Source organism: Grammomys surdaster, unplaced genomic scaffold (genome assembly GCF_004785775.1).
Source record: "Grammomys surdaster isolate TR1022 unplaced genomic scaffold, NIH_TR_1.0 133, whole genome shotgun sequence".
Lineage (NCBI taxonomy): Eukaryota > Metazoa > Chordata > Mammalia > Rodentia > Muridae > Grammomys > Grammomys surdaster.
Genome location: NW_021604591.1, coordinates 12,815,975 through 12,828,660, shown reverse-complemented (window position 1 = coordinate 12,828,660; position 12,686 = coordinate 12,815,975). Strand labels below are relative to the sequence as shown.

The following is a 12,686-nucleotide window of genomic DNA, read 5'->3' as shown; positions in this document are numbered from 1 at the left end:
ACTGGGTGGTTCGAAGACAGCAGGATTCAGGGCAGCCGCTGATTGTGGAGATAAAGAAAGAGTTCCTGTTTGGGTGGGAACTCAAGGACCCAGGTAATGCAATAGTTCTTGATAGAAGAGCACAGATGTGCTTACTTCCTGATAACTCTCCAAAGTCATACTATACTATAGTTAGTATAGTCATATATATCTGCTCTATTTAGAGAATTTTAAAAAGCTTCAATATAAAAGTAACAACAATAGCAAGAACTTAGAATCGTGCTTGTCCAACAGTACACATTTGGTGTTAGCTGGTTTCAATGTCTCCATGTTAATAGAAATGTATTGTAACTGTTAGTGCATTATGACCATCTGAGGAGAACTATGTGAATGTACTTTATTAATCTAATGATGAGAACCTCTTCTATTTTCAAATTCCTATTATGGTTTTATAATTCTATACTAAGATGTAGCCAATTATAATAAAATAATGCATCACTAAAAAATATCATGCTCCCAGATATATTTAAGAATCATCTAGATGTGTAGTCTAATTTCTGAAACTTTTCTCTAAAAAAAAAATTGATGCAAGTTAAACAAATAATTTCTACCAATTTATATTATGCCTAATATTAAGGGGAAATTCGCCAATATCCTCAACACATTTTAACACCAGCTATATAACGAATTAGCAAACAGTGAACACAATCATTTCAAAATACTAAATACCAACCAGGAGGAAGACAATTGACAATTGAATGTTAAATACAGACTTAGCTTAGAGTAACCTGGAATTCATTCAGTACATTATAAGAGAGAGTCTGAAATGACAAAGTTTAAAATAGCAGCTTAAAGAATTGTTCAGAATAAAACAAGGGGAAAAACCTGTTGAAATGAAATATAGTCTCTAAATGACTCAACGAATAAGTTTTAAAGTTTTCATCACAGAACAATAATTATGTGATGGATAGATTAACCAGCTTAATAAATTCTATCATATACATAATGACGCACATTGTAAATACATAAAGCTTTTCTTTGTTGGTTCTACCTGAATTCTCGAAACGCACAATCATCAAACTGGACCTGTCATCGGAAAGATCCCTCTGCTCACCTGTGCCAGCAGCTTGACTTCATTCACCTCATTGTTGAGATCTTCAAGATCCCGACCCAAGTGCAGACAAAACTGTTTGATGCTTGTTTCTCGATCACCCACAGATTTGTCAATGGCGTTCCGCACGGCAGTTATGGACGGCTTCATAGTGGCGAAAACGGCAAAGTCTTCGGGAGGAGTGGGCACCTGATACTGTTCAATGAGCTTGTACATCTGAACCACCACATTCGATTCCTCCTCCAGGGTTTCGATCTACGTAGAAACATCAGTCATGAAACACAGTGGAATATTAGTGTTTTCTAATAGGAGACGCTCCTATGAAGTATGAACACCAAAGTGTTAATTGTAAATGCCTGGGTGCATTTGGCATGGCCATCTAATTGGCTGGAGCTGGTCACGTGATAAATTACAAGCATTGCTACCGTACAGGAAATTGAATAATTGAGCCAGGAGGTAAATGGTCAGAGCTGAGTACAGTTAAGTAGTTTTAGAAAAGAAAATCAGCATCTCTCTCCTCTCTCTCTCTCTCTCTCTCTCTCTCTCTCTCTCTCTCTCTCTCTCCCTCCCTCCCTCCCTCCCTCCCTCCCTCCCTCCCTCCTCTTCCCTCCCTCCCCCTCCTCCCCCCTTCCTTGCTGCATTAAACAGTGTCACCCCGTAGACCATATATGCTGGGATCGTTTACATATGAGTGTTACGGTCATGTACTGAGCAGCAGTTACCCTGAAGCAACCCCTGAAGTTTGGACAGGCCATGTTCTTAGTTCACAGGTTCAGGACCCAGATCTATGGTAATGCTTCACTGTAATTCACTAAATTATTTTACTGCCGTCCAAATGGCTACTCAGCAACCTTGATGATCTAGTTTCAGTGGCCAGTGTATTTCCGTGTTCTCTAGTTTTCTTGAAAGAAATGATACTGCAGTTTGGAGGAAATCCCTCACCCCCAACTCTATCACATGGTTATACAAGCTGCCCTGTTTACACAGTTGGGACCTGGAGAACCCAGCTCCAACACACCTTTCTCTTGAACACAACCAGTTAGCCGCAGGTATAATCACAGCTATCTGCTTTTGTGCAGAAGCTGACTACAGTTCCTTACCATGACACTTTAACTGCAGGGAAGTTTGTAGAGCACAGCTCTGAGCCTGTAGCTTGCAGGGCAATGGCCTCGGGAAGCACATTCATGCAGGCTGATGTGCCCCTCCCAGAGTTTCTGACTTACAAGGCCTAAGCAAGGTGTCTAAGGATGTGATTTTCCAACAAACACCCAGGCTCTGCTCTGCTGGTGGTCTGGCCCCTGTGGGAAGCTGTTTTCCAGGGATGAGCAGAGATCAGGAGATCAGAGATGAAGGAAAGGCCTGTTTGTTTGTTTCCTCTGTGTTCCTCTTGTGCCCACTCCTCATCCCTTTTATCTTTCCATCGCTTGCAGAAAATCTCAGACAAACTTAGAATGCACTTCCCACTTTCTTTTGTTAACAATTTATTATTTGATGTGTGTGTGTGTGTGTGTGTGTGTGTGTGTGTGTGTATACCTGAGGAGGCCAGAACATCATCTGGGGCTAGAGTTACAGGCAGTTGTGATCTGCTTGATAGAATAGGATTGGAATTCCCTCTTAACTTCTGAGCCATCTCTCCAGCTCCATTTTCTAAGTTATTCATGTGAGTTTGAGCAGCTTTCAGTAAAGTATCCAACATCTGAAGCTACCTATAAATATACATGATTACTTCTCTCTACATAAAACTCAGTCATATCGTTTCTGGTGGCTGGCTACACTTACACCTGCCCTGGGGTGGGGATGGGGGCCACTCTTGGAGGCCATGTTTGCTACTACTTGATGATGTGGCAGCCACATATCAACGCATATCTCCGTTGGAGAAAGAGATGTGAAATGACCCCCAAAGGGAAGCAGAGAAGACAGAGAGGGAGGACTATAGTCGTCATGCTCTGTCCATGCGCAGATTCTGAACCTAGTTACACTCATGATGGGAGAGGGAGTTTCCATGAAACAGCCCTGAGTCCTTAAATGAAGACTCCATTTTGGCCTAGAGTAGGTCATGTAAGATTTGACTCTTTGTCCAAATGCAATAATACACATATAAGGTTACATTTTTTTTTTTGACAACTTTAGTCATCAGGGATCCAGTAAGTCTGAAAATCACAAACCACAATTACCCACCTCTTTGGTAAGGGGCAGCTACAGAAATAAACAGGTTGCTCTTTTGCAGGTGTGTGAAGGAGGCTTTACTGTTAGCTCTTGTCAATAACACATAGCCAACTTTTTTACTCCGTGACATTTCTTTGAATTCTGATATTTTAGAAAGTGATTTATATCTATTTTAAAGCCAAATGGAGAGTAATGAGTTTAGGGAAAATTAATTACTGCAGCCAAATTTTATACTGCTGTCACAGGGACAAACCTGAGACGGGGGAAATCAAGTTTCTAGGGGGAAAGCAAGCAAGAGAGGCACGCACAGGAATGAGCGGGAGGGGGGGTGTGTCTCTACCTAAGCTGGTCTGAGTTGCTTTTTTTTCCCACTTTTAATAGAAAATCCTGAGCTGTTATGTAGATACAGGGCTAAAGGGTTTCAATCTCCATGCAGACTCCCATCCATGCTACCACTTACTACGAAGCAGAGCTACATTGTGCTGGAGAAGACTGGCTTTGTGGTCAAAGACACTCAGACTCTGACTTCAGCTTTATTCCATGCAAGTTCTGTGACCTTGGATAACAGCCCATTTTAGTTGTTTTCTCAATGATAGTATTTGTGAGAATTGAAATGTAAGGCATGTAAAAATTTGATCAATGCCTGTTGAGTGGATAGAACTTGGTTAAAAATACAGGGCACCATTTCCATGGCCTGTTATCTAGGCAACTGTTTCCTGACTCTCCATCTCTTATTTTTTCTTGAGACACTGAATTCCCAGAGAAAAACCAACTTACCCGCTCTTGAATTTCGTCAAGGAATATTAAGCTGTTGACATATTCTATGGTAGTAGTTGGCACAAACTCAAGTTTATATTCGGCATCTTGTGCCTCTGAGATGATAGCATCCACTTTTTTCTTGCTCAAACGGGGAAGCATAAGATTTAGCACCTAAGGGAAAAAAAGACCCCAAAACCAAAAATAGTAAGTAATTGGGTATTTCTGCTTTATTACATAGTTTAAGAAGTCTTGACAGGTGTTGAATCAAGGGGTATGGGAAACAGCAGTGTGTGAAGACAATCTCTCACTAAATAACTACGCAACAAACACAAGGCCTGATTTTGACAGTCACTCAATGCACAAGTCTATGGGACAGAGTGCTCAGTGCTCTGACACCTTTCAGGAATGTCTTTTGCTCCTCTGTCTTACACAGTGGACACTAGGCTGACCCCCTCAGCTTTAGGCTCATGTCCATTCCTTTCCACACGGGGAGCAACTGTGTGGTTTGGAAGAAACTGCTCTCTCCAGGAACCAAGATAAAAATCTGACTGAGTCCAGCGTGATTATGAGCAAGGTTTCTTTTGACAAAGTGACTGGATTAGGGTGGACCTCTGACTGTGATAATGTTGTTTTTAGGGCTGAGGGAGATATGTACTTTTTAATCTCTTCTTTTTCATTTTATATAGCTAAGGAAATACCTAGCCTGTGGAAACTTTCAACCCCCATTTTATAAGTATGAGGCAATGCTCACTTTAGGGTGATGGAACATCTGGAGCTTAGAAAAGATAAAAGAAACAGAGTGCCTGGACACATCCCAGGGACACTGGGTGGTCACTCAATTTCTGGACACTTATGAACGTAGAAGTTTTCCAATCACCTAAGTTTGAGTTTTGTTTTCTTTGACTTGGTATGTTGGTTGTGTTAAAAAAAAATGCTGACATTAGTTTGTATTTGTCTGTGAGTCACCATCCTCTGCACCTGCGCTGTTATGCCCGCTCCCCTGTCTGTATGCATTTCCCCGAGAAGACTGCTCAAGGAGAAATCAAAGGTTGGGTGGTAGGCTGCCGAGTGTGTCTCCTGTTCCTGTTTTGTTCCTTGTTCCTGTTTTTATTCCTGTTCCTGTTTTGTTCCTGTTTTGTGGGGAGTATAAAAGGGAGGTATGCAGTTGAAAATATAGCATTTGGTCTTTACCAAATGACTCCTTGTCTTTCTTTCTTTCGCCCTCAGCCCTCCGCCGATCCAAGGAACTCAGTCAGCTATGCTGGCGTAGCTGACATTTGTCCCAATTATATCTTTTTATAAAAGAGAATGTGTATTGGTGTTCTGCCTGCATGTATATATGTGTACCATGTGTGTGGCTGGTGCCCTTGGGGGCCAGAAGAAAGCATCCAGTCCACTGTGGACACTACAGTCAAAGAGACATTTATGGTACCTACTCTTACTATCATTTTAATTATGGTGTCTGCAAGTAGTTCATACATTAAAAAGGAACATATTGATCTTTGTGTATTGTAAATGTTGAAACGGCCAATAAGAATATTGGTGATCCTTTATTTGCATATGTGTGTGTGAACACACGCATACACACGAACACACAAACACACATAAGTGAATCTTTTTCTGGCTCACACTTACCTCCAAGCACCTCAGCGGTGATGGGATTAGCTTCTCCTTCAGCTGCTTGGTGTCAATGAGCAACAGGCCTACATTTCGGGTGGGTCTCAGGGCTACTGAGTCCTTATGCTGTTTGTGATATTTTTCTAGCTGGGAACTGAAAAATTGAACATCTGCAGAAAACAAGATGCATAAATTATATTATCTTTCACCCTAGATTTTAAAGCAACAGCCTACAGCAGATTAAAGACCAGGCCAACTCTGAAGGGCAGTCATCCATTAAGTAACAACAACAGATGTGAAGCCGGCCAGGGTATGGGTGAATGAGAACTCTTATTCTCTGCTGGTGGGAATGTAAACCAACCCAGCCAAAGGGTAGCCAGCACAGCCATATACATCTACCATATATAACTTATGCTACATTATATATACCATCCTTGATTTTTGAGATTATAAAGAGAGCTCTATCTCTTCTGAGCGTAAAGCTGACGGACTCAGGGCAACATCACAGGAACACTGCACATCAGCGTTAGTGTAGCTCTGTTCTACTCGCAACAGCTAAGTTACAGAAACAACCTAGGTGCCCGGCAGTGGAAATGGGTAAAGAAAATGTCATGAATGTACACAATGGAGGGTTTTTTTTTTCAGCTGTAAAGAATGAAGTCATGTCACTTGCAGGAAGACAACCACAGGTCATCATTTGAAGCACATTAAGCCAGCCTCTGAAAGGTCAGTATCATGTGGCTTATGTGGTTTATAGATTTTGTATTGCTACAGAAGGGCATATGTGTATATGACATGAAAATAGAAATGAAAGTGTCCAGAGAGACGAAGGAGGGTAGTGGGGAGGGGTAGAAAGATAGCTGAGTGGGGGGATAGAAGGGTTGGGCTGTGGGGGAGATATATTCTCCTTGTCCCGTATTTATTGGTTTGAAAAGTCTTTGTTATCATAAACATAAACATGCTACCATTACAATGAATATATACAATTAAAATTAACATATTTGCATATGTAATTATACTTAGAATGCTTTGTTTAACTCTAAAATGCTAATTCATACTGCTTCACAATACCCTTTTCTCATAATGAAGACCCACTGTTTCACAATGTCCAGTATCCTATCTTAGGGCTCTCATTAGGAGATCAGAGATGGGGTTAAGTTTGGGCACACCGCTTGTGTGGAAATTTACTTTTGCACTTCAGAGACACTGTGTTTCTTACAAATTGAAGGTCTGTTGACATTTTTAGCAATATGTCTTTTTATTTGTTTAATTTTTGAGATTATAATACACAATTTCTTCCTTTCCTCCCTCGAAACACTCCAACTGACTCCTCTTTGCCCTCTAATTCACCGCCTCTTTTTCACTAATGGCTGTTATATGCATGTGCATATTTATTTCTAAACACAATCGGTTCAGTCTATACAATGTTACCTGCATGTATGTTTTCAGGGCTGACCACTTGGTGTGCTCTTCCTTTGGGCTTTGTCATTTCTCTCGATCGCAGTGTCTCTTAATTCCCTGTAGTTCTTTGTGTCGTGTTGAGGACTCATGGGCTTTCCCCCACACACTTCAGAGTCACTATTGTCCTTGTTCAAGCTCACATTTAGGCAGTCAAGTTGGTGAGACTTTATGGATGTAGCTTCTAACATTTTTTATAATTTATCTTTAATATAAATGTTTTTATTGATGCCTTGAGAATTTCATGCAGTATATTTTGGTCATAGTCACTATCGCCCACTCCTCCTGCCCCCTAACTCTCACCCCTCTGCAGCTTGTGTCATCTTCATTCTTTCAACAATGCGCTGACTCCTTTTGCGCTGCCTACGTACTCCTGGGTGTGGAGCCGACTGCTACAGCTTAGTTGCTCACCCTGGGCCATACCTTCAAAGAAAACGGACTTTTCCCCTGCCCTAGCAACCACAAACTATCCATAGTTTCTCAGTTGAGTGTGGGGATTTTGAGTCCCTCCCCATCCATGCTGGGATGTTGACTGGCTCCATCTTGTATGGGTCTTGTGCAGGCAGCCACAGATGCTGTGAGTTCATGAGTACAGTGCTTCCGTGTATTCAAAAGAGCCAGTCCTCCTGACCTTTGGCTCTTAGTCTTTCTTCCTCTGTTCTGCCACAGTCTTGGAGAGAAGAGGGTCTGATAAAGATGTCCTATTTGTAGCTGAACACTCTACTGATACAATAAGGTGCTTTTAAATTGAAGCATATGTTTTAGCACAATGCTACGGGGCGGACTTAATAGAATACGATGTAGTGTAACTTACATTTTATATGCAGTAGGAAACAAAGGTTTCTGTGCTGACTTTTATTGCCTTGCTTCAGAATCACACTCACAGTATCCTAAGGAATCAGAGGATCTAGCCAAGGTGGACAAGGTTTTCTTGAAGTTGTGCTTAATCTAAGAGTTCTCCTATATGGTATTTGGCGGTAAAATATTTCAAGGCAGTTCACAACAGAACTTTGAAACACAAGAGTTCAAACATAGCTAAAGTTATTTTCATTCCTGTCCCCAGCCTCTTCTACCATCTCTGTTCTTTGTGTCATAGTTGGGGCAATCATCAGTATGCATCCAGTGTGTCAAGGCTGTATTTTAATAATCTTCCTGCTTCCATTTCCCCTTTGCTAGCCCACTGGGGTCAATGGAAATGGAAGTACTCTCAAATTGTGTTGTTGTTGTTGTTGTTATTATTATTATTTGCTGTTGTTTTGGGTTTTGAGGCATTTTCTCTCTAGCCCAGGCTGGCCTAGAACTCATGAACGTCCAGCCTCAGCCTCCTAAATGTTAGGATTTCAGACATGTGACATCATGTCTGGCTTCAATATATTTTTATCATACTATTGATGGAAAAAATTATTTATAATGTATATGTAATTCTACCTTATAGGCTTGTTTTTTGTATCTTATACCTTCTGGTGTCTCTGAAATTTTATCTGCCTTGTAAGATCTCATTGATTAAACTGGTTTGAATTAGCCCTACTTTGTGTTCAAGTGCCAGGCTCTACGATGTTATTGCCACCATGATGCTGTGCCAAACAGTCCAAGGTGCTAATTCCATCCTTGAGACCCTGTGAGCTCGTTCCAGTACAAACAAAACAAAACAAAAAACCCCAAACAACCAAACAACACCCCCCCCATCGTGTGACAGTGTAGCCAAGGGGCACAGGAAATGGGCTTGCCTAATTGTTTTGTTTTCTAAAGGGGGTGTGCTATTTGGCATCTTTAGAAATCTAGCCTTGGTTGAAAAAAGGAGTCTTTTTAGATATTGAAAGTAAGGCACGTAAGAAGCAGGTACACTGCCTGTCATCCACCTCTGTCTGGGGGCGATGGGGTGTGGCTGCCTGCCTGCTTGAGGCCTTGCATTCCCCTTGCCTAGTCCGGAAGCAGTTCCATCATAAAGTGTTCAACATGCCCTACTTCATCCTTTGCCCCTCCTCACCAGGGCCTCACCAGAGGTCCGAGCCCATCAGTAAATACAGTTATGGTGGGGGGTGGAAGAGGAGAAGGAGGAGGAGGAGGAGAAAAAGGAGGAGGGGAGGAGAAGGAGGAGGAGAGGAGAGGAAGGAGGAGCAGGCCTGTTCTTTCACAAGATCCCAGATAAATCATAAAAAAGAAACCATAAGAAAACCATAGGCTGCCAACGTAGCTCGGTGTATACACAAGACCCTAAATTTAACTCCTGTGAGTTGGATGACATAAATTATCAAGCTGGTTATTTGGACTAGATCTACTTTGTGTTCAAAAATCATATTTTATAAAATGAAAATCAGATTTTTTTCTGGAAATAAAATTCTATAAAGTCAGTTCCTAAGATAAAGTCTCTTGTGCTTCATGCTTTGGAGAAGGCAGCCTGTGAGATGTGTTTAATTCCTGAACCATCCACACTTCTCTGAAAGCTCTTTGAGTAGTATAGATTTCTTTTTTAATTTCTTTTTAAAAATGTTCCTGGGTGTTTGTATGTAAGTGTATGTTGTGACAGAAGAGCAGCCTGGGCTCTCGATCTCTGAGCCATCTCTCTAGTCCCCTTTAAAAATAAGAATTCCAATGGAACAGGCCTGAAGTTAACACTAATAGTTGTTGATCGATCATCCTCACCAGGTCTCAGGGTGGTATCAGAAGGAAAATGCATCTTGAATTTCTGAGACAGAGAGCTTCTGTAAATCTTGCCTTGCAGGAATGATAGAATTTCACATTCCTTTCAACTCTTCATAAGGCACACAGGCCCTGGTACTCATGACAACCCCAACAGACACGCCACAGAAGTCTGAGGAACCGCCCCCCCGCACTGTACCGGATACAGAGATGCAGACTGAGAGGAAAGGGAATGAGGGATTCCAGGGGAACTATCAGACGTGAATAAAGTCTCGCCTTCCGCCTGGTCAACTGTTTTAGGTGCTACTCGCGTCACTGAACACCACCAAAAAGAAACCTAGAAGACGACAAATCTTGTTATCGCAAATGTGCTTATCGAGGGCAGACTCACCAGGCTCCTCCTCCTTCAGCGCCTCCAGATCTAGACTTTCGTTTTCCTTGAAGAATATCTGAAACTTTTCAAATGTCGCTGCGTACAAGCGTGCAGAATCGAATGCTGCGTGAATTGTTTCCTAAGTGGTAGACAGATGAACAAGGCTGATTTTTTTTCCTATTAGTTTTTAGGTGTGTGTGTGTGTGTGTGTATGTATGAGGTATGTGCACATGACTGCAGATGCCCATGGTGGCCAGAGGCGACTGATCCCCCAGAGCAGGACTTAGAGATGTGAGCTGCCTGGTGTGTGTGTGCTGGAATCAAGAGTGGATCCTCTGCAGAATCAGTGTGAGCTTTTAACTTCCGAGCCATCTTTCCAGCTCCCGAGGGAATTTTTCTAAAATAGAATTTAATCTAACACACACACACACACACACACACACACACACACATCACACCACATCACATCCATATGTAAAACTCAATTCTCTATTTTATTACCAGTCCAAAACAAAAACAAAACATGAGTTCATGACTCTAATCTCAATGCAAAATCATTCAGTTCATTCTGCCCTTTCTCTCTTTGAAGCTATATAATCTCTTCATCCCTATGCTGGTTAGGTGGGTTTTTTGTTTGTTTGGTTGGTTGGTTGGTTTGGTTTTGGTTTGTTTGTTTGTTTGTCTGTCAGTTTTCTATGAGTTAGAGTTATCTGGGAAGAGGGAACCTTAACTGAGGGATTCCTCACATTAGATTGCCCAGTTTAGTCTATAGGGCATTTTCTTGATTAATGAAACAAGCAAATTGATATCAAACACAAACCACCAGTTTTATTTGCTATGAAGTCACTCCTTAGGTTATAGAAATTTCCCCTGTAGTAGAGTCCTCGCCAGCTAACAAATCCCCAGGTACCTGCACATTTAAACCTGCTTTTCCTTTCTTTTCTTTTAAATTTATTCATTTTAATCATGCTCTTCCCCTCCCCCATGCCTTTCCAGATCCTCTCTTACTTCCTACCCAACCAACTTTAAGTTCTTTGTTAAAAAACAAATAAAAACATAATACAAGAACAAAAGCCCCCAAACTAAGAAAACAAAATAAAATACCCAAATAGAAAATAACAACAACAAACAATAAAAAAAAAACCAAAATGCCAGCAAACTGTAACCAAAAATGACACACAAATAAACTGTAGCATCCATTATTGGTTGGTCTACTAACTACTCCTGAGCACGAGGTCTGCCCTGGAGTAGTTGATATACCCAGTGTCACTCCATTAGAGAAAATTACTAAATCTGATTTTCTATAGTCTTGATTTTTAAGGGACTGGCTTGGCTAGATAAAGATTACTTTTTCTCATGGGTTTATTGAAAAATTAAACTTTATTATCATCATCCTTTGTGTGTGTGTCTCTGTGTGGCTGTGTGTGTATAGAGGTCAGAGGTCAATGTCAAGTGTCTTGTTCAATAGCTCTTTGTCCTATTTTTGGAGACAGGATCTATCATTAAAGCCTGGGCTCACCAACTGGTTAGACTGTCCGGCCAAAGCTCCGGGGCTTTGCCAGTCTACCTCCCTATACCCTAGCTAAAGTTTCAGGTGCATGCCACCATGCCCTACTTTTATATGGATGCTGTGGGGATGCAAACTTGGTGCTCATGTTTGTAAGCAGGTGCTTTTCTGATTGCACCATCTTCCCAAGTTTGTCTGAAGTCTGAGGGGGTGGAAATACTCAACATGCTAGGTTTAAGTTTCATAAGGCTTTAATGTATAATATATGACAAATAGGGAAACTTTATGTTTGAACATCATAATGGCTTCTGGATGCAAAGGAGAGAAGGCAGTGAAGGGTAGAGGCCATAGTCCCGCTTCCATTTCAGTAGCCCAATTACCCGAGATTGGGGAGAAACAAACCTCATCTAGAGTGGGCTGGCCTCTCCTTTTCCATGCCAATGTGTTATTCTATAAATGTGCTTTGGTTTTAAAACTGGGATATTTGGGGGCTAGAGAGATGGATGGTTCAGCACGTAAGAGAACTGGTTGTGCTTGTGGAGGACTCAGGTTTGGTTCTCAGCATCCGTATGGCATTCACAGCTGACTATTACTCCAATTCCACGAGATTCTACATCTATTCTGACCTCTGCGGGTACTGTGGTACATGTACCACTGCATGCATGTGGTACATACGTGCAGGCAAAACCTCATACATATAAAATAAGTCGAACTGAGATGAGTATTGTAGCATAAGCCTCCCAGCACTCCAGAGGCAGAGGCAGGAGCATCTCTGTGAGTTTCAGGCCAGCCTGGTCTAGACAGCAAGCTCTAGGACAGCCAGGTCTACACAGAGAGACCTTGTCTCAAAAACAAAACAGTGTAACAAAAATAAGTAAAGAAATACATCTAAAATTATTTTAAGACTGAAACATTTAGGTTAAAGAATTTAGTGTGGAATAGTATTTTCTCTAAGTACGCTTTAGTTAGCATTTATGTTGGAGAGATGCTCACAGAAGGAAAGCACTGGCTGCCACACTGGATGATCTGAGCTCAGTCTCCAGGACCAATCCCCTCACATCCACCTGCATCCCCCC

The 12,686-nt window shown here is 41.6% G+C and overlaps 1 protein-coding gene across 1 annotated transcript in view; it reads right to left on the bottom strand.

The window, feature by feature from the left end:
- Positions 1 to 12,686, bottom strand: part of Dnah6 (dynein axonemal heavy chain 6) — a 206,444-nt gene that overhangs the window by 155,977 nt on the left and 37,781 nt on the right. The window contains exons 11-14 of the mRNA XM_028762489.1: positions 10,122 to 10,242; positions 5,651 to 5,802; positions 4,034 to 4,186; positions 1,094 to 1,345 (exon numbers count right to left, since the gene is read on the bottom strand). Coding sequence (XP_028618322.1) covers positions 1,094 to 1,345; positions 4,034 to 4,186; positions 5,651 to 5,802; positions 10,122 to 10,242 — 678 coding nt within the window. The remainder of the gene's footprint in view (positions 1 to 1,093; positions 1,346 to 4,033; positions 4,187 to 5,650; positions 5,803 to 10,121; positions 10,243 to 12,686) is intronic.